Below are 27,832 nucleotides of genomic sequence, written 5' to 3' on the forward strand. Positions count from 1 at the left end.
ACGGCTGTTCCGACGTTTCCGACGTCCATAACTTAACATGACTTACCCCTGCTTTATGAGGGGTAAACTTACCCCGGACATATGCCTTACGTAAACGGCGTAGATTACTGCGACGGGCGTAAGTACGTTTGTGAATCGGTGTATCTTGCTCATATACATATTCGACACGTAAATCAATGGAAGCGCCCCTAGCGGCCAGCATAAATATGCACCCAAGATACGACGGCGTAGGAGACTTACGTCGGTCATAGGAAGTCGAAATTCAGGCGTATCTTGTACTGTGAATTAGGCGCATAGATACGACGGCGCATCCGTGGACTTACGCTGGCGTATATATACGTCGGCGTAAGTCTTTGTGAATCCGGGCCATTAATTTTAGGCAACATTTTTTTTTCCTTTACAACTAGGGGATAGATTTATGGCATTTTTATTATTTAGTTATTTTTTTACTAGTAATGGCGGTGAGCTGAAATTTTTTGCAGGACTGGGACATTGCGGCGGACATATCGGGCACTTTTGCGGGACCAGCAACATTTATACAGCGATCAGAGCTAAAAATAGCCACTAATTACTGTATAAATGTCACTGGCAGGGAAGGAGTTAACACTAGGGTGCGACCAAGGGGTAAAGTGTTCCCTAGGGAGGTGTATTTAACTGTGGGGGGGAGTGTACTAACTCAAAACTACTGTACTACTAGGAACAGCAGATCTCTACTCCCCTGTCAGAACGGGGATCTGTCTATTTACATTGACAGATCCCCGTTCTGGCTCTCTGAGGAGCGATCGCGGGTGGCTGCGGACATTGCGGTTGCTGGCCACACGCATTGGCTCTGACGGCACGTGCGCGTGCCCATCTATAGCTTCTTGAAGCGGCCAACATACAATGATTTTGGCGATTCGCGCAGCCGTGACAACCAGCCCCATTACAACTGCGGTGGCTGGTCGGCAAGTAGTTAATAAGCATGCAAAATAATGAGATGTAGCAGACGCACAATTATAGAACTCTTTGGATAATGAAGAGGGGATGATAGATTTGAAAATAACATCTGCAAACTATTACATAGGGTGCACAAACTGAAGTATATGTTCTAGAAAATGACTAGTAAATTAGTTCATATTTATCCAAATTATAACTGTTATTTCAGAAATCCAAAACTGTCATCCTTCTACCCATATGCAACAGACGCAATCTGTAGGCCAAACCAGTAGTTTAGAAAATGTAATTAAATTGCTTGTGACAGCACGTGTGGCAAAGTATCTCTTGTTGTTTAGAGCAGCTAATGAACTGATAGTTGGGATGTTGATTCAACTAACAATAATGTATGACCTTGGTGTGTAGAGGTGACAGGAGCTCTTTAATATTTAATGACATGAAGCCAACTTAAAAATTAAGAAACAATTCCCATTTATTCAGCATGTACTGTATATTCATTGAACCACTATGTTTACAAAGCACACTCTGTATTGGTAATTTTTATTTAAAGGGGTTGTAAAGGTACAATTTTTTTATCCTAATTAGCTTCCTTTACCTTAGTGCAGTCCTCTTTCACTTACTTCATCCTTCCATTTTTCTTTTAAATGTCCTTATTTCTTCTGAGAAATCCTCACTTCCTGTTCTTCTGTCTGTAACTCCACACAGTAATGCAAGGCTTTCTCCCTGGTGTGGAGTGTCGTGCTCGCCCCCTCCCTTGGACTACAGGCAGGGCCATTCAAAGGAATTTGGGGGCCCCAAGCCAAATGGGGGCCCCCAAGCACCCCCCGCACGCAAAGCCTACGTTAGCGCTAGACAAATTTGTTACACCCATGTTCTTACTCCCCCCCCCCCCCTCCATAGTCCCTATGTTTTTCTATTCTCAACTCCCCTTCTTCCCTGTAGGCTGCCGCTGTAGCGTGGCCGAGCACCTCTTCCTCCTGTCAGTCCGGTGTTCTATCATTATGGGTCCTCAGTCCCCTATCCGATAGTGCCCGGGCACAGTGCGGTACAGGAGATTCAGTTTCCTGTGTTCTCGGCCAGACTGAAAGGAAGTGAGCACTCAGTGTGCACTTCCTGTCAGTCTGGCCGGGAACAGGAAACAAAATCTCCTGTACCACGCACGGTACCCGGCTGGACTGACAGGACTCCAGGAGGAAGGAAGAGGAGCTCGGCCACGCTACAGCCTGGAAAGGGGAAGTTGGGGACCCCAGGCCAGCTCGGGGCCCCAAGCAATTGTTTGTTTTGCCTGTCCTGTAGCGACGGGCCAGGAGAATCAGGACGTCCACTAACACACAGCTCCTTTCTCTATCTGCAACGTAGAGAGCGTCCTGACTCTCCCGTAGTCCAAGGGAGGGGGTGAGCACGACACTTTACACCAGGGAGAAAGCCTTGCATTACTGTGTGGAGTTACAGACAGAAGAACAGGAAGTGAGGATTTCTCAGAAGAAATAAGGACATTTAAAAGCAAAATGGAAGGCTGAGGTAAGAGAAGGAGGACTGCACTAAGGTAAAGGAAGCTATTTAGGAAAAAAATAAATTGTACCTTTACAACCCCTTTCAATCTTTCATCATCATTGCATTATAAATTAAATCTGAATTCAGTCTGACATTAGATGCTGAAATAAAAAATAAGGGGCAGAGGGTTAAACCCTTAAACCTCTAAAGCCCATGTACATTTTTGTAATTCCTTCCTCCTGTATGAAAACATTTGGTAAGCAGTACCCTACATTGCTGCTCTTCATGTTCGCCTCCATGGTCCAGTGCCGGTTCTGTTATGGTCTGAATAATTTTATATCAGTTTTTTTTTTATTACTAAAGCGGTAGTAAACTTCAGCCAAAACATAAAAAATCCCCTGCAATGCAATGGCATAATGTGCTAGTATGCATTGCATACTAGCACATTATGAAATGCTTACCTTAGATTGAAGCCCTCCAGTTGCACAGATATGTTGTCCCTTCAGAGTGCATGCGCCGGTGACATCACCGGTTATATGCAGTGTAAATATCTCCTAAACTGCGCAAGTTTAGGAGATATTCACCGTACCTACAGGTAAGCCTTATTATAAGATTATCTGTAGGTACAAGTTTAAAAAAAAATACTTTACTACCACTTTAATATAAAATATTTCTTCAAAGGGTAACTTCACTTTCATGGGGGAAAAAATAGCAAATAAAGAAAAAATAATATAGCATATACAATTGCGATACAAGTCATATTGTAAATGAATGTTATTAAAAATGACCTTTCCTTATCAATCTGCAGCCACTGTAATTTTCTATAAATGGAATGCAATATGGCTACCTGGAGTTGCTCTGTACCCAGAATGTGTACTAACCACTCCCCAGAAACATCATTTCCTGCTTGTGAGATTGGCTCACCAATTTTCCCAGAAGTGTGCCTAAGATGCCAGTCAGATTTCAGGCATCCCCTGCAACAAAATTTTTATTTTTAGTGAGATACTCCCAATAGTAACACGTCTAACGTGATGCAGGCCCAGCAGCATTCCTCATTAGTGCCCTGCAAGTGCACAGCTGATTGATAATTATAAAACCACTCCCATTAGACCCACTGGACACAGAGTCACAGAGGAACAAACAGTGATTTCTTCAGAATAACAAAAGGTAGGAATCTGTAACAAAGGTTGTTATAATCCTTGCAATGTACATAGATCACCCAGAGGGAAAAAAAAAATTGTCCACCTGTGAATCGCTTGTTTTTGTATGCCACTAAACTTTTACTGTCGTGCCACTGTTACTTTGTTGTTATGGTATCATGAAATTTTGGCTGCATTAGGCAGGCCCTACATAACCACTTCAGCCCCTTAATAACCAGGCCATTTTTTGCGATACGGCACTGCGTCACTTTAAATGACAATTGCGCGGTTGTGCACCACTGTACCCAAACAAAATTGATGTCCTTTTTTTCCCACAAATAGAGCTTTCTTTGTTGGTATTTGATCAACTCTGCGGTTTTTATTTTTTGCACTATAGCCAACATGCGACAATTTAAAAAAAAAAACACATTGGCCTAGATTCACGTAGGGCGGCGTAAGTGTGGGCGGGCGTAGCCTATCATATTTACACTACGCCGCCGCAACTTAGAGAGGAAAGTGTTGTATTCACAAAGCACTTACGTCCTAAGTTACGGCGGCGTAGCGTAAATGTGCCGGCGTAAGCGCGCCTAATTCAAATTGTGAAGAGGTGGGCATGTTTTATGTAAATAAAGCATGACCCCACGTAAATGACGTTTTGAATGAACGGCACATGCGCCGTCCGTGGACGTATCCCAGTGCGCATGCGTCGGATAGAATGCCTAAGATACGTCGAACACTGCCTACGACGTGAGCGTAACTTACGCACAGCCCTATTCGCGTACGACTTACACAAATGACGTAAAAAGATACTATACGCTTGTTCCGACGTCCATACTTTGCATGGGCTGCGCCACCTAGAGACCTGCTTTATCTTTACGCCGGCGTATGTCTTACGTAAACGGCGTAACTAAATGCGACGGGCGCACGTACGTTCGTGAATCGGCGTATCTAGCTCATTTGCATATTCGACGCAGAAATCAACGGAAGTGCCACTTAGCGGCCAGCATAAATATGCACCCAAGATACGACGGCGTAGGAGACTTAAGCCGCTCGTATCTTGGCAGAATGTATGCGTAACTGATTCTATGAATCAGGCGCACACATACGATGGCGCTCATTCGAACTTACGACGGCGTATCTGGAGATACACCGTCGTAAGTCTTTGAGAATCTGGGCCATTATTTTTTACTTACTGCTATAATAAATATCCCCAAATTTTTATTTTATTTTTAAATGTCTTCATCAGTTTAGGCCGATATGTACTCTTCTAAATATTTTTGGTAAAAAAAATCGCGATAAGCGTATATTGATTGGTTTGCACAAAAGCTATAGCTTCTACAAAATAGGGAATAGATTTATGGTATTTTTATTATTATTTATTTTTTGTTACTAGCAATGGTGCCGATCTGTGATTTTTACCGGGACTGCGACATTGCGGCAGACAGATCGGACACTTTTGACACTTTTTGGGACCAGTGACATTTATACAGCGATCAGAGCTAAAAATAGCCACTGATACTGTATAAATGTCATTGGCAGCAAAGGGGTTAACACTAGGGGGCGATCAAGGGGTTAACTGTGTGTCCTAGGGAGTGTTTCTAACTGTGGGGGGGAGGGACTGCCTGGAGGAGGAGACCGATTGCTGTTCATAACCAGTATGAACAGCAGATCTGTCGCCTCTCCCCTGACAGAACGGAGATCTGTCTGTTTACATTGACAGACCTCTGTTCTTTCTCTCTGAGGAGCGATCGGGGTTGCCCGGGGGACATCACAGCCGCCGGGCACATGCATCAGCTTCTACGTCACGCGGCAGGCACGCATACGCCCCCTATACCCCTTAAAGCGCCTGCCGTACAGCTACGACAATTTGCGTAGCGGAGCCGACCTGCCGCTGTATAGCAGAGTTCCAGTACTACTCTGCCGTACTTGACCCCAATTCAAATTTAGCATTTAGATAATGACATTAATGTTGTCCTTTTAGTTATTGTTTAACATAATTGCCGGGGGAAACAGTTTTTAGCGTTTCTCTTTAAAAGATTTACCAAACTAAATTTCATTCTTTTCATTCTCATATCTCTTATTTTTCTATCAAGAACCAGATGGTGATTTACAAATCGTATTATTTTTATACTTTGCTTGGTTAATTTATACATTTTTCTAGTTGTGCTTGAACTAATTGAATAGCATATGAATAGCACTTGTTGCTCCGTATCAGGTATAATACTTCAGTTTCAGTACAGCAGCTTTGTGTAATGTCGGCGATACCCCAGATGTAGACACTTTATGAATGATTTGTACACTTCACAGACTGTGCCTTTACATGGTTTGGTGCCAAAGTAAATATCATCAAAATGTTTCCAGTTTCTCAGCCTTTGCCTGGGGTTTGGTAGCTTTCAAACTTTCAGAGCAGGGGTTTCAGAAACAGTGTCATTTGTCACTTGGAACTTAAAGTGTTTTGCTTTTGTATTATATGACGCTATTAGTTGTCTGGTTTATCTCTATTTTTAATGTGTGTGTGTGTTTATTTGTGTAGTTTAATACAATTAAGCTACAATAATTTGCTAATGCAACAAAGAGTTTTTGCATAGTGGTTTTGCATATATTTTAACGATTTTGTATGATTCTTAGTGGTAAAAATATATTTTTTTAATATTTCAATTTTAAATATATACTGTAATTATTAACAAATATTTCTGTTTTTACTTTTTTTTTTTTTTATATTTCTGCCAGGTAAATCCTAAATATTACATATGAATGTTGCCTATGTTTATATCCAACCAACAAAAATTGTCTTCTTTTTTTAATTTACCTGTCCAGCCTCAGCTCATCTGCTAAGAGAAGCTTTCTATTCACATAGCTCAGTAGCTAATGCTGGCATTTACAAACAGTAAAGTGAAGGAGCCAGAACAGTGACTCCCAGCACTTCCCAATTTTCAATTACAGGAAAGAGAAATTAGTAATAAATCACAACCCTTTGGACATGACCCGTAGCCAGTTTTCTATCCAGGTACATACCCTATGGTCCATGTCTACAGACCTTAGCTTATAGATTAAGCATTTGTGGGGTATCAAATACTTTTGCAAAATCCAGATATACCACATCCACCAGCGTACCTTTGTCCAGCTGGCAGCTCACTTCCTCGTAGAATGTTAATAGGTAGGTTTGACTAGAACGACCTTTTGTAAACCTGTGCTGATTACTACTAATTATACTGTTTTCATCAACAAATTCTTGAAAATGGTCCCTTATCTCTTCCCCTCAAATAGTTTACAAACTATCTACATTAGATTGACATTAGATTGAGAGGCCTATAGGCCCAGATTCACATAGAACTGCGGCGGTGTAACGTATCGTAGATACGTTACACCGCCGCAAGTTTTCATCGCAAGTGCCTGATTCACCAAGCACTTGCATGAAAACTTACGCCGGCGGCCTCTGGCGTAAGCCCGCGTAATTCAAAGGGGCGTGTGCCATTTAAATTAGGCGCGCTCCCGCGCTGGACCTACTGCGCATGCTCCGTTTTGGCGTGTCTACAAGCTTCAGTCAAGTTCAACTGGGATCAAATAGGGCCCTTTGTTGTCCTTGAAGCTAATTCTCGGGGGAAAGGATACAGAGGGGGAGTTGATACCTGAATGAAGTAGTAGTAGTTGACTTGGACCTTGCGACAAATTCATGGGAAGATTCCTGTCAGTGTCTGCAACATTACTGACTCTCTATTGAGGTTACGAATGCTGATCAGACAAATTAATCCAGATGATCTTCAAAAATGAATTTGATGTAGAATGCAAATAAAAAAGTGCTCAGCACGGAATTTGCCTTCAGGAAGACAAACCCTTTAGAGAAAGAGCTTGACAGAATCTGTTGGTCGATCTGGAAGACCTGCTTGAACAATTTGCAGAGCTGAAACAAACAGGCGTCATTCATGAGTTACAAAGACCTTATGCCTTTCCCATAGAGGTAGTGACGAAGAAGAATGGCTTCTTAAGGATGTGTATTGACTACAGAACACTTAACTGGAGAACTATTTCTGATCAATACACCACCCCACAGAAAGATGATGCTCTTAAATGCCTGTCCAGGGTGAAGTGGTTTTGTGCGCTAGAGCTGAAGAGTATATACTAACAAATACCTATGCATCCCGAAAACATAAAAAAGACAGCCTCCGCCAGAAGGATTCTCTTGCTCTCAACGAGTTAACAGTTTGGGAAGTATCCTGCTTATTGAAAAAAAAATTACATTCGATAGAAGTGACATGAAATGAGGTTCAGCATCAGCCATGGAATTGGGAGCTTTCTAGTGTATTTGATGAAAAAGGACCCCTGTAAGCAGTAAAGGCTATGATCTCTGTGACACATTTGTAATGTTCCTTCTGCTCACCCATCTTACTGGTCATTCAGCCACTTTGATTCATTTCTCTCTACTGTGTAAAGGATTTGTGCTGTTATGATGAGGAGCTTCTAGATGGCATGGGGTTTAGCACTAAAGGCAGCATTACATTAAGTGCTTCTTCTAGGTGAATAACGTATTACATTTAACCAAAAATATAATTCCTGATCCAGTAAGGCTGGATGTTCTGTGCTGTCTTAAAAAAAATGATATTGCATTGCACCTTGAAAATCAAGGAGCAAATAAAAATACATATATACAAGTTAAATAGATGTTACATAGTTAGTTACATAGTTGGTCAAGTTGAAAAAAGGCACAAGTCCATCTGGTTCAGACAAAATAAAAAATGAATAAATACATTTAATACCTCCATATACAGAACCCTATGCCCACAGTTGTACCAGAGGAAGGCAAAAAAACTTAAACCATGGTCCAATTTACTCCATCAGGGAAAAACAATTCCTTCCCCATGCCCTGGGGCCACTGGATATTCCCTAGAACAAAAATATCTGGTATTATTACTTGTAAATGTTAATAGCCAATTATATTCTGAACTAGTTCCTGAAGGAAACCTTTCCATATGTGGTTAAACCTCTTTTCCTCTAATCTCAAATGGTGCTCCCTTGACCTTAAAGTAAATAACATAGCACCAAGTTCACTACATGGACCATTTATGTATTTAGATATGGTGATAATATCCACCCTTAATCACCTTTTTCAGGGGAGAATAAATTGAGTTTAGCTAATCTTTTCTCATGGCTGAGGTTTCTTATGCCTCTTTTAAATTTAGTTTTTTCTCAATGAAAATTCAGAAAGTTTTCATCATTTCTCTTTTTCCTTCATTCATATGGAGCATATTCCAGTCACATATTCGTAAATAGAATTCTGTATGAATGTGTATTATGGTTAATTGCAAAAGTAATTACAATGTTCCAAATCACTGAATATGTATTTATATTCATTTAATATTTTATTTCACATTTTAAAATGTATTAGCATTTATTTATTACCATTGGTGACTTACGGAGTTACAGGTATCAGTGTACTATATGGGGTTCTAAATGCTGGGTAGCATTTAACCATTTAAGTCTCATTAAGTCTCTTTCTGAGATTTGGCGTTTACAAGTTAAAAACATTTTTTTTTTGCTAGAAAATTACTTAGAACCCCCAAACATTATATATATATATATATATATATATATATATATATATATATATATATATATATATATATATATATTTTCCCTAACACCCTAGAGTATAGAATGGCAGTCATTGCAATACTTTCTGTCACACCGTATTTGTGCAACAGTCTTGCAAGCACATTTTTTTTGGAAAAAATTACAAATGTTTAAATAAAAAAAAGGACAACAGTAAAGTTAGCCTATTTATTTTTATATTGTGAAAGATAATGTTATGCTGAGTAAATTGATACCCAACATCTCATGCTTAAAAATTGCGCCCGCTCGTGGAATTCCGATAAACTTTTACCCTTAAAAATCTCCATAGGTGACGTTCAAAAATATCTACAGGTTGCATGCTTTGAGTTACAGAGGAGCTCTAGGGCTAGAATTATTGCTCTCGCTCTAACAATCATGGTGATACCTCACATGTGTGGTTTGAACACCGTTTTCATATGCAGGCGCTGCTCACGTATGCAAGGACGGGGCACGTTAAAAAAAATTCTCAGAAAGGATTTGCTGGAGCTGGAGAGAGTCCAGAGAAAGACAACTAAATTAATATGGAGACTGGAGAACCTCAATTATGAGGAATGACTACTTTGAAAAAAAAATCTTATTTATTTTACCTTTTTACCTTTTATTTTTTTATTTTTACACTGTTCTTTAAAAAAAAATTCTGTCACTTTTATTCCTATTACAAGGAATGTTAACATCCCTTGTAATAGAAAAAAGCATGACAGGTCCTCTTAAATATGAGATCTGGGGTCAAAAAAACCTCAGATCACATATTTACACTAAAATGCAATAAAAAATGTATACGATTAAATATCATTTGAAAAAGAATGTCACTTTAAGAGCATTAGATGGAAGTGATGTTTTGACGCCGCTTCCTGCATGCAATGGTATGGAGACGGGTGGGGTCACCCCTCACTCGTCTCCATACCAAGCCAGTATGAGGACCCGATCGCCTCTGCCACTACCAACGGCTCCAGTAAGGCCTCGTACACACGATCGGTTAAACAGAGGACAACGGTCTGATGGACCGTTTTCATCGGTCAAAACCAATCGTGTGTGGGCCCCATAGCCAACTTGCTTTAAATTTAACCGATGGATTCCTAACCTATGGTAAAAAAAACGATCGTTAGTAGGCAAAACCATTGGTTAAAAATCCATGCATGCTCAGAATCAAGTCGACGCATGCTTGGAAGCATTGAACTTCGGAATTTCGTTTTCGTCTGAAAAATACATTTATTTAGTTACTCTCATAATTTGTTTTTTTTATTTTGTTTCGTTAAAAAATGCATTCGTCTGAAAATCCGAATTAATTATGATTGAATCTGTCAATGAAGGCTTATGGTGTCTGTGGAATGTTCTAAGAAGATTCGATGGAGCAGCTAAACTGTATGACGCCGCAATTGTACATTTCCGGTCAAATATTCCGCCTACAAGCTATAGAAGAATTCTAATGTTGTATGACACTAGTAATAATTATATTTATAAATTATTATTACTATTCAACCAACATTCAAATTCTTCTATAACCAATGGGTGGAGCATTTGACCGGAAATGTATGATTGCGGCGTCGTACAGTTTAGCTGCTTGTCGAATCTTCTTAGAACTTTCGACAGACACCATAAGCCTTCAATGACAGATTCAATGCTTGTATGTTTTTCGCTGCTTTGTCGAATCTTCGTTGTTCATGTCGAATGGTCTACCCCAACACTGTCTCTAGAATGTCGAATCTTTTCTCTCTAAAATGTCAAATCTTTTCTCTCTAAAATGTCAAATCTTTCCTCTCTATGTAGAATAATCTTGGACTAATAGAGTTAGGCTAGGCACATTCGACTGCAGATTCGATAGACACAGATTGCTATTGTCAGCGTCATGTCAAATCTCCTATCTATATTGAACTGTTGTAGCAACGAAAACAAAAATAAAGCACTTTTTTATGTCGGATCTTTCGGATTTCAGATTCTGTGCGTTCGTTTTCGTTTGTTAAAACGATAACAAAAATACCAGAAATTCGGACGAAAATGCATTCGGACGAAAACTAATGCACATGTCTACTGTATGCATACTAAAAGGATTCCATCACTTCAGGATGTCATATTAATGCATTTTGACATTGGCCTTAATAACAAGAGCCACACAGTGAATTCATCTAACTATTAATGATACATTTGTAGGCCACAGATGGCTAACAGAATATACACAAGGTTTTGTCTTTCACTTCCAATAGATTTTTAAAGGGTTTTAAGAACATCAACTGATGTAATAGAATGGGTGGTTATACAAGTCCATCCATACAAGTCCATCTGTGGTTATCCATTAACACTACATTGATAGTGAACAATACAGGGCCATATTCAAATACTTAAAATGGAAAAAAAAAGTTACATAAAGTAAGTAATATGCCCTGGATGCAGAATTTGGGTCTGGGTTGAAAAGTGTTACATAGTTACATAGTAGGTGAGGTTAAAAAAAGACCCAAGTCCATCAAGTCCAACCTATGTGTGTGATTACAGTGGGGATCGAAAGTTTGGGCACCCCAGGTAAAAACTTGTATTAATGTGCATAACGAAGCCAAGGAAAGATGGACAAATCTCCAAAAGGCATCAAATTACAGATTAGACATTCTTATAATATGTCAAAAAAAGTTTGATTTTATTTCCATCATTTACACTTTCAAGATTACAGAAAACAAAAAAATGGTGTCTGAAAAAGTTTGGGCACCCTGCAGAGTTAATATCTTGTACTGCCCCCTTTGGCAAGTATCACAGCTTGTAAACGCTTTTTGTAGCCAGCCAAGAGTATTTCAATTCTTGTTTGAGGTATCTTTGCCCATTCTTCCTTACAAAAGTCTTCCAGTTATTTGAGATCTCTGGGCTGTCTGTCACGCACTGCTCTTTTAAGGTCTATCCATAGATTTTCAATTATGTTGAGGTTAAGAGATTGTGAAGGCCATGGCAAAACCTTCAGTTTACGCCTCTTGATATAATCCCCCGTAGATTTTGAGGTGAGTTTAGGATCATTATCCATTTGTAGAAGCCATCCTCTCTTTAACTTCAGCTTTTTCACAGATGGCATCAAGTTACCATCCAAAATTTGCTGAAATTCTATTGAATCCATTTTTCCTTCTACTCGTGAAATGTTCCCTGTGCCACTGGCTGCAAAACAACCCCAAAGCATGATTGATCCACCCCATGCTTAACAGTTGGACAGAGGTAATTTTCATTAAATTCTGTGCCCTTTCTTCTCCAAACGTACCTTTGCTCATTCCGGTCAAAAAGTTATATTTTAACCTCATCGGTCCACAGAACTTGTTTCCAAAATGCATCAGGCTTGTCTATATGTTCATTTGCAAAGTTCAAACACTGATTTTTGTGGTTTGGACGTAGAAGAGGTTTTCTTCTGATGACGCTTCCATGAAGACCATATTTGTACAAGTATCTCTTTATAGTGGAATAGTGTACCACAACTCCAGTGTCTGCCAGATCTTTCTGGAGGGATCGTGCAGTCAAACGTGGGTTTTAAATTGCTTTTCTCACAATCCTGCGAGCTGTTCTGTCTGATATTTTTCTTGGTCTTCCAGATCTTGCTTTAACTTCCACTGTTCCTGATGACTGCAATTTTTTAATTACATTCCGAACAGAGGATATTGACATCTGAAAATGCTTTGCTATCTTCTTATAGCCTTTTCCAGCTTTGTGAGCGTCAACTATTTTCAGTTTCAGTTTTCTAGACAACTGCTTAGAAGAACCCATGGTGCTGATTGTTGGGGCAAGGTCAGATGAGTCTGGGCATTTAAAACCTTTGAGATTGACATCACCTGGTCTTCCCAGACAATGATTGAGAACAATCCATGACACTGGCAGGTCTCAGCTTTGCAAAGGGGGCAGTGCGTGCTATAAATTCTGTAGGGTGCCCAAACCTTTGTAGACGCCATTTTTTTGATTTCTGTAATTTTTAAAGTGTAAATGATGGAAATAAAATCTACCTTTTTTGACATACTATAAGAATGTCTAATGTGTAAATTGATGCCTTTTGGAGATATTTCAATTTTTCCTTGGCTTCGTTATGCACATTAATACAATTTTTTACCTGGGGTGCCCAAACTTTCGATCCCCACTGTATATGTCAGTATTACAAAGTGTTAACAAAGTATGTCACATCCAAGTTAAAGGTAAAAGGTAATTTCGCATTAGTAAGAAAAGATCACACATTTTGTGTTTTGAGGGGGTGTTAGGCTTCTGGCAAAACAAGTGGCGATGTGAGTTAAGGGCAAATGAATGAACGTGTTCTATTTCAAAAAGGGAATTGGAAAAAATCCCCCATCAACAAGAGAATAAAGAGGAGAATTCAGTAGAATGGTTACAAAAGGGGGTAGGGAGAGAGCATAAGGGCCCTTTCACACCAGCGGACGAACGGTCCGCTTTTCATAAGTCCGTTTACGGACTTACAATGGTTCCCTATGGGATCACGCCCGTTAGCGGATGGAGCATCCGCTAACATCCGTAATCACCAGCCTCCGTCAGGATCCGGTTTTTCAGACGGAAGAAAACCCTATTTTTCTTCCGTCTGACGGATCGGATCGGATGAATACGGACAGACGGTCCGTATTTATCCGATTCCCCATAGGGGAGAGCGGAGGGGCGACAGGGCGGTCTCTGCACTGTGTGCGGGGACTGCCCTGTCAGCCGAAAGCTCAGCGGGGATTAACGGAGGAATCCCCGCTGAGCCAAACGGGCTAACGGTGAAAGAGCCCTAAGTGGGAAGATTGCGAGAGAAAAGACAGAGGGGTTGGGGGGATAGGAAGAAGGGGCAAAGACACAAGGGCATATCTGCATGTGCCCCTCCAAGGTGCACCACCTACAGGGAGGTATAGTTTGCTGTTGGTAATGAAGGGTGTTGTATCCATGAGGACCAAACTGCAATAATAATTATTTTGTGTATCTATGAGAATGCTTGTGAGTTTCAATATTTTGTTTTTCAATTCACCTTTAGTCATCTTTATGACAAATTCTATATTGTGTGGTGGGAACGGAGAATAATCGACGCTGTAAACAGTGTTTAGTACATATCCTATTTTCATATCCTATTTTCATATCCTATTCTCATATCCTATTCACATATCCATGTACAAGCTCTTTCATATCCTTCAAGCCCAATGATAATTGTACCAAAGTTGCGTACAGTGATGGCTTCAGATGCACTTGAGTGAACATAACGCCCAATTAAAGCTATTTGTTTTTGTTATGCAGTCAGGCTGCTTAACAAGTAAAGAATATGTAATTTTTGGTGTTCAAAGTGTTTTCAAGTTATATTATAGTGCCCTTCGGTAACAGCACATTGATTTTCCAGACTGCTAGTCTTACACAAGGCACAACAGTTTAGGCCTCCAGCAGTTTAACATGCCCCCTGCATGGTGCTCAAATCAATCACACATTTCAAGAGGGTTGTTTTTTGGAGATTGGACAACTGTGCCAGAGAGCCTCCAGCATGCTGCCAGGTCAACGTAGTTTAAAATATCTTGAAATCACCTTTAGCACGTACTAAAAAACACATTTTTTACGTGCTCTGCAGCCTAACTGCATAATACAAAATGTAAAAATGGCTTCAGCTGGGCTTTGATAAGGTAGGGAGTAATGATGATGTACAAAGTTAACTAGCTCTGAAAAAAACTCATTACATTTTACCTGTGATCATTTGAGCATACAGAGAAAGAAAAATAGTTATGCATGGGTCGAATTCCGAACTCATTTTCTTTCAAAAATCAAAAATTTTGTGTGTTTTGTGATCCGATGACGCCACTATTGATGTCAAAATTTGACCAACCAAGCCTTCAATTTCACCTTCTGTTGCTACAGAAAATAATTTTCGTGGCCAGGAATTTTCTTTTCTTTCCGGAAAAAAATGTGCATTTTGTTTTCAATTATATTTCTCACACGATTCCTCCATCATTGATTAGAAAATTGTTTGTTTTTCAAAAAATTTCCAACATGCCCAATCACTCAAATTCCATGGCCACACACAAAATCGGCCATTGCGGCGGCCCACTAATAGTGAGAAATTCAAATGAGGATTCTGATGCATCGTACACACGATCGGACATTCCGACAACAAAACTGTGGATTTTTTTCCGACGGGATGTTGGCTCAAACTTGTGTTGCATACACACGGTCACACAAATGTTGTCTGAAATTCCAAACGTCAAGAACGCGGTCACGTACAACACTACAACGAGCCGAGAAAAATTAAGTTCAATGATTCCGAGCATGCGTCAAATTGATTCAGAGCATGCGTAGGATTTTTGTGCATCGGAATTGCATCCAGACGATCGAAAGTGTAAAAAAATTGTAAATTGTAAAAATTAAGTTCAATGATTCTGAGCATGCGTAGGATTTTTGTGCGTCGGAATTGGCTACAGACGATTGGAAGTTCCGACAGCAAAAAAATTGAGAACCAGCTCTCAAACATTTGTTGTCGGAAATTCCGACAGCAAATGTCCGATGGAGGATACACACGGTCGGATTTTCCGACAACAAGCTCACATCGAACATTTGTTGTCGGAAATTCTGATCGTGTGTACACGGCATAAGATAAGGTTTTCAAAAGAAAATTCTTTTGGAATTCAACCCATGTATGGCCGGACTTAATGATTGGTTACTGTGGGTTACTGAACTGTATTGTACTGACCTTGACCTTATTAAATAAAGAACTGAACACATTTTGGATCTACACTAAGATGACCACATAACATTACCCCAATGGAGTTTCAGGTTGACAACTATGGCCCGGATTCTTGAAACACTTGCGCCGACGTATCTCTATATACGCCGCGTAAGTGCACAGATGCGCCGTCGTATCTATGCGCCTGATTCTTAATGCAAGATACGCCTGAAATGTGGCTTCATCCGACCGACGTAAGTTTCCTACGCCGTCGGAGCATGGGCGCATATTTACGCTGGCCGCAAGGGGCGCTTCCATTGATTTACGTGTTGAATATGCAAATGACCGAGATACGCCGATTCACGAACGTACTTGCGCCTGTCGCAGTAGTATACGCCATTTACGTAAGGCGTACGTGCGGCGTAAAGTTATTCCACCTATAGGAGGCGCATCCCATGCAAAGGTATGAACAACGGAACAGCCGTCGTATTTTACGTCGTTTACGTAGTAGTACGTGAATGGGGCTGGGCGTAGGTTACGTTAACGTCGTAGGCATTGAGCCGTCGTATCTTAGGGAGTATCGTCGACGTGATTCTAAGCATGCGCGCGCATGCACCGTTCGTTCGGACCATCATTTGCATGGGGTCACGGTTCATTTAAATGGAGCATGCCCACTGTGCACCTACTTTGAATTAGGCGGGCTTACGCCGGATAATTTACGTTATGCTGGCGCAACGTAGGGAGCGAGTGCTTTGTGAATACTGTTCTTTATGTTACGTTGGCGTAGCGCATATGAGATGCGCTACGCCGGCAGAAAGATGCGCCGCTCTACGAGAATCCGGGCCATAGTGTGGGATAAGACACTGTTACTGGTGTCCCGTTCGTAGCTCTTCCCCCACGCGTTACATCACTAGACACGTGACTTAATCATGGGTAACTCATCATGGTTACCCATGATTAAGTCACGTGTCTAGTGATGTAACGCGTGGGGGAAGAGCTACGAACGGGACAGATTGCACATCCGAATGAAGAGACACATCGTATGCTGAGCAGCCAAATGAGGATTGTTTGTTTGCTGATATTAATCGGTGGATTCGTGAGTGTGACCTATCTCAAGCTTGTCAAAATGGTTTCCATATGGTTGTGTGTTATCTGCACAATGAGGATTTCTCTTTTTGTCTCTCTGTTTTTCACATGAGCTGCACAACTGTGGAAGATCTGATACTCACATGTGAAGCAAATCAGCTTGGAGTCTGTAGAATTTGATCACCCCATACTTATCTTTCAAGCCAGTACACAGCACTTGCACTCAGGAGGTGTATTGTAGTTGCATGCCCAGTAGCATGCATTTGGACTAATTATTTTTATACACATGTACTGAATTTGAATCACCAATGGTTTGTGGTTTCGGTTCACATCACAGAAGTTAATACTCAGCGCATATTATTATTATTGATTTTAAAATTTTGTGTTGAGTCCATTGGTCCATTGGTCAAAAATCCATGCATGCTCAGAATCAAGTCGACGCATGCTCGGAAGCATTGAACTTCATTTTTCTCAGCACATCATAGTGTTTTACGTCACCGGTTGGATTTTTGACCGATGGTGTGTAGGCAAGACTGATGAAAGTCAGCTTCATCGGATATTCGACAAAAAAATCCATCAGATTAGATTCCATAATATATCCGATCGTGTGTACAGGGCTTTAGAGGTGCCTCTCTTCTCTTTTATACTCAGTTGTGACATTACACTACTTGTATATCAAGACATTGCTTTTATATCAAATCAAAATGTATTAAAAAATGTTGCTTGTCTTGCAAAACGCTGTCAAACCAAGGTTTTACTGTAACTTCATTTGTTTATTTTGATGTATCTTGTACATATTTTGTTGCTCATTTATTTAGGGAAGAAATCTTTTCTAATCTATATTTATTGCATTTTCTTTTTCAGTGTTGGACATTTTCACTCGCATCATGCAAAGCCAATATATACCAGCAAAAGAGAGAAGAATTGCAGGAGGGGATGCCAAACTGTCCCAATTAAACCTACAGCTAAAATTATCAGCGTGCTGTTTTTCCGCCTAGAGGAAACTATGAATTCCTCTTCTGGCTCTCCAATGTATAACTTTTCCAAACTAGACTTTTTTATAAAGGCTAATCTGTCCATGCCAATGTTTGGAAATGACAGCAAAGAGCTTGATATGGATGAGTTGGAGAAAATGCTGTTCCTCTTTGATAAAGAACCTGTAACCATCAGCCTTACTGCCATGTATATCCTTTCCTTTGTGGTGGGCATTATCGGAAATATAATGTCTATTAAAGTGCTGACAAGGAAAAGAACTGGTAGGACATCCAGTCTGAGTGCCACCAGAAGCCTTCTGATTAATCTGGCGATTTGTGACCTCATGGTGGTTTGCATCTGCATGCCCATTACAGTTGGGAACTTGATCTACAAAGCCTGGGTATATGGTGACTTCCTCTGTAGAGCAGTACCCTTCATTCAGGCCGTATCTGTTTCAGCCAGTGTGCTTAGTCTCACAGTTATAAGCGTAAACAGGTATTATAATGTACACAATCCACTGAATGCCAGATCGTTTTTTACCCAAAGGAAAATATATGGCACCATTGTTGTGGTGTGGGTAATATCCTCCAGTATTTGCTCGCCTCTCATATTCATGAATAAAAAGGAAGATATTGAAATAGATCCAGCTTTGCCTTCTTTAGTGTTCCCAATCTGTAGAGAGATCTGGCCACATGTTATGTTCAAACAGGCCTACAACTTCCTTTTGTTCTGCTGCTTGTACTGCTTACCTGTCCTTTTCAACTTATTTATTTGTTTCTTCACAATACGTAAACTGTGGAGCTCTTCTGGAAATTTTAAGGACTGTGACTCCAGGAACCAATCTTTGCCAGTTTCCCGACTTAAGATCAGAAAGAAGATTGCCAAAATGGTGGTTTCATTGGTGTCGCTTTTCGCCATTTCATGGCTTCCTGTCTATATGATGGACATATGGATTGATTTTAGCATCCCAAAACCAACTCAAGATGATACTCCATCACCATGGATCCTTCAGCTGAGACCTTTTGCTCAGTGGCTTGGACTCACCAACTCCAGCCTCAATCCAATTTGTTATTGTTTTGTGGGAGACCTTTATCGGTCAGCCAAACAGATGAAGAGCATATACCACAACAGGATGGTTTCGCTGTTTAGTTTCTCCTTTTCTGATAACTCTCCAACATCAATCCCTAAGCTTCTGTCCTACAAAAACTCCTTACATTCCACCAAAAGGTCCAAACTGAACTGCCCCTTGTCAATGGGGGAGAACTGTGAAAGTTGCTACCCGGTGATCAGTGTGTGTGAAACTCCTGCTCTGACCAGCCACCCATTGTCCTAGAGGCTAATATGATGGAACACTGATCATTCACTTTGTAAAGATAGATTGTACAAAAGATTCCGCTAATGACTTTCATTTGCATTATAGATCTATGACCCAACCAGACAGATGTGATTGTCAATAGATTTTGACTGCTTTAAATATTTTATTTCACTTAGTGTGAGTGCTATTGCTCCACTCAAATTTTGTCAGAGACAGTGTAAAATTGAACATAAGTCAATACAGTAAAACCTTGGATTGCGAACATAATTCATCCCGGAAACATGCTTGTAATCCAAAGCACTTGTAAATCAAAGAAAATTTTCCCATAATAAATAATGGAAACTCAAATGATTCGTTCCACAACCATTTATTCATAGGTCCTTCAGTTTATAGTTCATATAAAGAGATTACAGCAATTTAAGTTGTGTAACCATAAAATGTCCATCCACAAATGGAAGCCTCCAAAAGTGGATTAGAAGCAAAATCCAGCAGAAGCTATAGAGTATAAAACAGAAGAGAAGCGCCTCTAAGGGCGCGTACAGACGAGCGGACCTGTCCGATGAAAACGATCCGCGGACCGTTTTCATCGGACATGTCCGCTCGGAGATTTTGGTCTGATGGTTGTACACACCATCAAACCAAAATCCCCGCGGACAGACGTGATGGCAGCGATGACGCGGCGACGTGCCCGAACCCGGAAGTTCAATACTTCCACGCATGCGTCAAATCACTTCGACGTCATGCACTGGTTCTCAGGCCAGCGGACATGTCCGATGAGTCATACTGACCATCGGACATGTCCGACGGACATGGTTCCAGCGGACATGTTTCTTCGCATGCTAAGAAACATTTGTCCGCTGGAAACCTGTCTGATCGGCCGGAAAATTGTCCGGTCGGCCCTACACGAGACCGAACATGTCCGCGGACCAGTTTCAGCAGACATGTTCGGTCGTGTGTACGAGGCCTAAGTGTAGCAATGTGGTTACATTTAACCGCTTAAGGAACGCTGCGCGATGATATACGTCGGCTGGGCATAAGCACATACAGGTACATTGCCATTAAGAGCCCAGCCGTGGGTCGCACGCACGCGAACCAGTCCTGAGCTCCGTGACTGCGCCCACGGGACCTACATACCCGATCGCCGCCGGTGTCCCGTGATCGGGTCACAGAGCTGAAGAACGGGCAGAGGTAAGTGTAAATTCTTCCTAGTGGCAGTGGCAGTGATTGTCTGTTCCCAGTTATAGGGAACGGCGATCAGTGACGTGTCACGCCAGGCCAGGCCCCCCTACAGTAAGAATCAGACACTAGGGCACACTTAACCCCGACAGCGCCACCTAGTGGTTAACCTCTTCACTGCCAGTGTAATTTTCACAGTAAACAGTGCATTTGTATAGCACTGATCGCTATAAAAATGACAATGGTCCCAATAATGTGTCAAAAGTGTCCGATGTGTTGGCCATAATGTCGCAGCCACAAGAAAAATCGCTACTAATAAAAAAAAATATTAATAAAAATGACATAAAACTATCCCCTATTTTGTAGACGCTATAACTTTTGCGCAAACCAATCAATAAATGCTTATTGACATTTTTTACCAAAAATATGTAGAAGAATACATATCGACCTAAACTTTTTTTCATAATTGTCCCTATTTTTGTTTATAGCGCAAAAAATAAAAACTGCAGAGGTGATCAAATACCACCTAAATGAAAGCTCTATTTGTGGGGAAAAAAAGGACGCCAATTTTGTTTGGGAGCCACGTCGCACGACCGTGCAATTGTCAGTTAAAGCGACGCAGTACCGAATCGCAAAAAGTGGCCTGGCTACAAAATGGTCCGGGTCTTAAGTGGTTAATGAAGGTACAACATTTAGCAACTCACATGGTTGATGATTAAAAGAGGCACATCTAAGTATGCAGGCATCTGGGGTAAAGCGATCCACATAGACTATCCTCCTCCCCGCCGGCTCTCACCGTTGTCAGTCTGCAATCGTGACCGGGAAGACTACCCTGCAGTAGAGCGATCTGAAAGCGAGGCTTGAACTGCTCATGGAAGGGACGACATCAATGGTGGTGAGGAGGACGGTCTATGTGGACAGCTTTACCCCGGATCCCTGCATACTTGGATGTGCCTGTTTTAATCATCAACCATGTGAGTTGCTAAATGTTGTACCTTCATTAAATGTAACCATATTGCTACACTTAGAGGCGCCTCTGTTCTCTTTTATACTCAGTTGTGACATGACGCTACTCTTATATCAAGACATCGCTTGTATATCAAGTCAAAATTTATAAAAAAAGTAATTGTCTTGCAAAACTCTCTCAAACCTAGTTACTCTCAAACCAAGGTTTTACTGTACTGTTTAAAACTTCATTATAAAAAGAAAGAAGAAACTACTGTTAAACAGATATTATTTTTGTATTTGTATTTGTATTTATGTCTTGGGTTTGTCCTCTTAATCTAAGGCAATTGCAAATTTAGCAATAAATCTAATATTTAAAATCTTCATGAACAATGATATTTATCAATCTCATAGCAATTATACATTTAGTAAGATATTTCTTTTTTATTTTATGAACTCTTCCATATGTGATCTTTTTTCTTTTAACTTAAACGCTGCTCTTATTCAAAATGTCTTGTTCGCTAACATAAGGAAAGCCCTATCTGCAGAGCTGCAACTTGCAACACTAAAATAGTAAAAACTGCAAAAGCTGAACTGAAAACAGATACCGTATATACTTGAGTATAAGCCGAGTTTTTCAGCCCTTAGGGCTGAAAATACACCCCTCGGCTTATACTCGAGTCAGCGTACCTGAAGGGCTGCGAGCGTCCATTGTTTAAAAGTCGTGGCTTCCCCCTGGTCCCTTCCGTGATAGGTTCCTATCACGGACGTCCTCTTGTCCGAGGATGAAAAGACGTCCGTGATTGGCAGAACACTAAACACAGTGGGCCGGATTCACGTACAGCCGCGTAAAATTGTGCGGGCGTAACGTATCTGATTTACGTTACGCCTCCGCAACTTACACGGGCAAGTGCTGTATTCACAAAGCGCTTGCTCCGTAAGTTGCAGCGGTGTAGCATAAATCGGCCGGCGTAAGCCCGCCTAATTCAAATTTGGATCAGGGGGGCGTGTTTTATGTAAAACTACTGTGACCCGACGTGATTGATGTTTTTGCGGAACGGCGAATGCGCCGTCCGTGGAATTTCCCAGTGTGCATTGCTCCAAAGTACGCCGCAAGGACATTGGTTTCAACGTGAATGACGTCCAGCCCCATTCACGGACGACTTACGCAAACGACGTAACTTTTTCAAATTTCGACGCGGGAACGACGGCCATACTTAACATTGTTACGCCGCACTTATGCCTCATATAGCAGGGGCAACTATACGCAGGGAAAAGCCTAACGTAAACATCGTAACTTTACTGCGTCGGCCGCGCGTACGTTCGGGAGTTCGCGTATCTAGCTAATTTGCATACTCAACGCGGAATTCGACGGAAGCACCACCTAGCGGTCAAAAAAAAATGCAGTTAAGATCCGACGGCGTAAGAGACTTACGCCTGTCGGATCTAATGGATATCTATGCGTAACTGATTCTAAGAATCAGGCGCATAGATACGACGGGTCGGATTCGGACTTACGACGGAGTACATGGGGCTGCGCCGTCGTAAGTCCTTTCAGAATCTGGCCCAGTGTCTGCTGGGAAACTGAGTCCGAGGGTGAAAAGACGTCCGTGATAGGCTGCTGGGAAACGCCTATCACGGAACGGGACCAGGAGGAGACCGCGACTTTTAAACAATAAATGGACGCCCGCAACCTGTCAAGAATTTCAGGTACGCTGACTCAGTCACAGGGAGGCTGCAATGGACACAGTGAGGTTGGGCACAGGGAGGTGGCAATGGGCACAGTGATGTTGGGCACAGTGAGGTGGCAATGGGCACAGTGAGGTGGCAATGGGCACAGTGAGGTTGGGCGCAGTAAGGTTGGGCACTGTGAGGTTGCAATGGGCACAGTGAGGTTGCAATGGGCACAGTGAGGTTGGGCACAGTGAGATTGGGCACAGTGAGGTTGCAATGGGCACAGTGAAGAGTGCAAATGGGCACAGTGAGGCATGCAAATGGACATTGTTGACCCTCTTTTCCGCTTACAGTAGCTGCTGCTTTCTCACCCTAGGCTTATACTCGAGTCAATACGTTTTCCCATTTTTTTGGGGTAAAATTAGGTACCACGACTTATACTCTGGTCGGCTTATACTCCAGTATATACGGTAAATACACAGATAGAATGTTTCTATACAGAAAACGTTTTACAAAACATCCACCCAGCACAATCCTGCCTGGAAGGGACTCCTTGCCTTGCTTCTCCTAGTGTGATCTCTGCTGTAGGGATTGCAAACAGCTGATACTGGGGAAAAATTCAGGTACTTATGCTATGTGAATTTAAAACAACATACAATAAAGTGTATAATAATAAATACAAATCTACACAATTTTTTTATTATTTTCCTACAAACAGTATTTAAAGAGGCATTGATCTCTAGTATTTGTTGATGAAATGATTATATACTGATAGATCAGTATCCTGTATATGGGTAGGTATATACACATTTCTTGATAGCTAAATTATTGTGTCTTCTATATCTCCTGGCGTTCAGCTTCAAAGGGTGACTCCACTTTCATGGGGGAAAAAAATAGCAAATACCTTGTATTACGAGCTTAATTTGTTCCAGAAGAATGATTGTAATCCAAAACACTCGTATATCAAAGCGAGTTTCCTCCATAGGAAATAATGGAAACTCAGATAATCCGTTCCACAGCCACTGCTTGTCTATGCAGTACCGCATGTGGCCAGGGGTGGGGGGGGCGCCAGTGACACTTGGAAACACTCTGAGATGCTCAGAGACTACTCAGAGTGTTTCCAAGTGTCTTCTAAGGGCTCAGAGTGACGCCGAGCATCAGTGCGCCCCTGCACTTCTGTCCAAATGCGGTACTGCACACCCCAGAGGTTTGAATCCTGCTCGTCTTGCGAGACAACGCTTGCAAAGTGAGTAGGATCTAAAAAAAAAACACAGCTCGTATTTTGAAACACTCGTAAACTGCGTTACTCGCAATCCAAGGTTCCACTGTAAAGCAAAAATAATATAGCATACACAACTGCGACCCAAATCATATTGTAATTGAATGTTATTAAAAATGACTTTCCTTTTCACTCTGAAGTGCTGTAATTTTCTGTAAAGTGCAATGCAATATGGCTAGCTGGAGGTATTCTGTACACAATTCACTGATTTTCCCAGAAGTCTACACTAAGATACAAGTCAGATTTTTTGCATCCCCTGCAGCAAAAATGACACTTTTGGTAAGATACTCACAATAGGAAATCACGTCTAAAGGGATGCACTCCCATTAGACTCATTTAGCACAGGGGCACAGTGGGACAAACAGGGATTTCTTCAGAATAATAAAAGGTAGGAATCTGCAACAAATTTTGTTAAAATCCTTCAATCTACAGAGATCACCCAGAGGGGAATGTTTTTTTTCTCAACAAAAGTGGAGTTACGCTTTAAATTGTCGTTAATTTGCAAACAAATTATACAACCCGAGTCGGTGATTCTGGGGCGAGTATGGAGTTTTCATTATGATACATAAAGCATGAACCTGGTCCCTAATTATTAGTTAAACTTATAAGGTATAAAACAAAACTTTAAAGGCCTGTTAACACCAAAATGCAGTGTGCGGGTTCTAATTGATTTTTAATGGCACCTCAAACGCATTTTGCAAATGCAGCGCAAATGGCACTAAATCACACGGTACCACAGTACTATGCGGTTTGGTGCAGTGCAAACTTAGGCCCGGATTCACGTACAGCGGCATATCTTTGAGCGGGCGTAACGTATCCTATTTACGTTACGCCTCCGCAACTTAGACGGGCAAGTGCAGTATTCTCAAAGCACTTGCTCCGTAAGTTGCGGCGGCGTAGCGTAAATAGGCCGGCGTAAGCCCGCCTAATTCAAATGTGGAAGATGTGGGCGTGTGTTATGTAAATGTTATGTGACCCCACGTAAATGCGCCATCCGTGGACATATCCCAGTGTGCACTGCCCCAAACTACGCCGCAAGGACGTATTGGTTTCGACGTGAACGTAAATTACATCCAGCCCCATTCACGGACGACTTACGCAAACGACGTAAAATTTACAAAATTCAACGCGGGAACGACGTCCATACTTAAAATTGGTATGCCGCATGTATGCCTCATATAGCAGGGGTAACTTTACGCCGGGAAAAGCCTAACATAAACGGCGTATCTGTACTGCGTCGGCCAGGCGTACATTCGTGAATTCGCGTATCTAGCTGATTTACATATTTCTAGGCGTAAATCAGCGTACATGCCCCTAGCGGCCAGCGTAAATATGCAGTTAAGATCCGACGGCGTAAGAGACTTACGCCGGTCGGATCTAATACAAATCTATGCGTAACTGATTCTAAGAATCAGGCACATAGATAAGACGGCTCAGACTCAGAGATACGACGTCGTATCTCCTTTGAGAATCTGGGCCTTAAAGTGTAAGTAAACCCCCTATCGATTTCAGCCAAAGAAGCTGCCATCTTTGCCTCTGTTTAATCTACAACTGCCATGATACTGCACATGTGATCAGTTATGACACCAGCCATTGGATGGTTTGACAGTTTGGTAAAGAGCACAACCAATAGGAGTGTTACATTTCCGGCATGTGCCGGAAATTAAACTGTTTTATGGATGGATTTACTTCCACTTTAATGCTTACACTACTTTTTCCACTTTCCAGTGCATTTTGCAACCCATTCAGATAAATGACAGACAGCACGGGAATGTGCATTCCAGTGTAAACTGGATCTTAATATTTTTTAAATGATGCATTTTTACAGCTTTACTAAGATAGATGTTACAAAGCAACACGTAATGATCCTAAATTCCGGCTTCGCAAGGAGAGGCCGGGAAAAAAACGACCTTGTCCTAAATGTAGAAAACTATTTTGTACTGTATATTATAATTAAACATAAAGCAGTGTTTGTAACATTCACTGCAGATGAATCTTCCTGCTGCATGTTTTTACAGTGATTGATTCACCTGCAGTGAATTTTTGGTGATTTCGACATTCACTGCTTTGTAAATATGTCCCTATACTCTCTTGGTGTACAAAAAGTGAGAGCGATTAAAAAAAGAATTTGAAGGGCACTAGCACAATAGTTCTGAATTATCTGAGATGTCTATCCATACTAAATACTTTTATTTGTCTGTATTTTTCATAATCATTAAATAAACAATTTTTTTACATAAAACATAAGCATGGTGTTACTTGTGGTTTGCTTTGCATAAACATTTTTGTATTTTAAAGTGTTACTAAACCCAGGACCCCGCATTCACTATATCTGGTCTCCTACAGTACACAAAACATAGAAATGCAATTATTTTAGTAAATATAAACCACTAAATACCCCTTTTCTCATACAGCAGTATTGTGCCTTTTATTAGAGTCTGGTTACAGCTTGTAGGAGGAGTTTTTTTCTCCTCTGACTGTCCTATGAGGTTGCAGGACCCCTGACCCTCTGTCTGGACAGTGATGATTTGCCCTGTGCTGATCACATGCACCCTCCCAAGAAAAAAAAACTCTCTAGAAAAACACACCAAACTGAGCTTGTGCAGAGTACCCCCAAGGCTCTGTTCTATCAGGAGTTGGATTGGGGTCAGAGGAAGAAGGGAAGGATCAGAGAAGACGGGATCAAACAGCCTTTTTACACAATGCAGAGGACTAAAGACTTGGGACCAGATTCTGAAAGGACTTACGACGGCGCAGCGCCATGTACGCCGTCATTAGTCCTAATCCGACCCATCGTATCTATGTGCCTGATTCTTAGAATCAGTTACGCATAGATATCCATAGATATGCATTAACTGCATTTCTTTTTTGACCGCTAGGTGGCGCTTCCGTCGAATTCCGAATCGAGTATGCAAATTAGCTATATAAACGCGAATTCCAGCCTTTTTACACAATGCAGAGGGTTAACCCCTTAGGTTTCACAGTGAGTATAACAAGCACGCTTTACTGCATATACAGTCTTTTACTTATGTGGGTTTAGCAACACTTGAAAGGCTTGTTGCTGTCAGATCGGAAAATAAATTGATAATTTATGATTTATTTTATGGCCATCGTAAGAGTGTGATATGGCAGGCTGTAGAAAATCTCAAATATGAATGAAACGTGCCACATTTTCATGGTGAATGAAGCAGTAAACCAGGAGGAATGTGGATGGGGAGCAATTTACCAACACAATACACAGCTACAAGCCATGCACTGATTATTATTTCTTTCAACACTGCTTTTAGTGACAATGTATTGTAAACCTCAATCAATACATTCTTAGTGGTAATGCTTTGTATAAACCTGACATCCTTTGCATGTTAGAAATCATGATTTAGGAAGATCAATATAGGCGGCCACATTCAGGAATAATCAATAGCAGTGTCAATTTTACCCGAGGCTCTACTTTTTTTTATGAAGACTATGCCGTTTTTAGTACAAACCCTAAGAATCCGATATTCCCATTGTTAAAATAGAAATAACAACATGTAGGTCTATGCTCAGGCTGGGCTGAACTACCAGGAGGGATAGCTATG

General features: G+C 41.2%; 1 protein-coding gene across 1 annotated transcript in view; it reads left to right on the plus strand.

The window, feature by feature from the left end:
• The window catches only part of LOC120943399 (QRFP-like peptide receptor), a 53,301-nt gene extending 33,637 nt beyond the window's left edge, over positions 1-19,664 (plus strand). Inside the window, exon 2 of the mRNA XM_040356679.1 lies at positions 17,755-19,664. Within this exon, the coding sequence (XP_040212613.1) occupies positions 17,897-19,198 (1,302 nt within the window). The 5' untranslated portion in view covers positions 17,755-17,896 and the 3' untranslated portion in view covers positions 19,199-19,664. The remainder of the gene's footprint in view (positions 1-17,754) is intronic.
• The last annotated feature ends 8,168 nt before the right edge of the window (positions 19,665-27,832 follow it).

This window comes from Rana temporaria, chromosome 6, assembly GCF_905171775.1.
Source record: "Rana temporaria chromosome 6, aRanTem1.1, whole genome shotgun sequence".
In the NCBI taxonomy this organism is placed as follows: domain Eukaryota; kingdom Metazoa; phylum Chordata; class Amphibia; order Anura; family Ranidae; genus Rana; species Rana temporaria.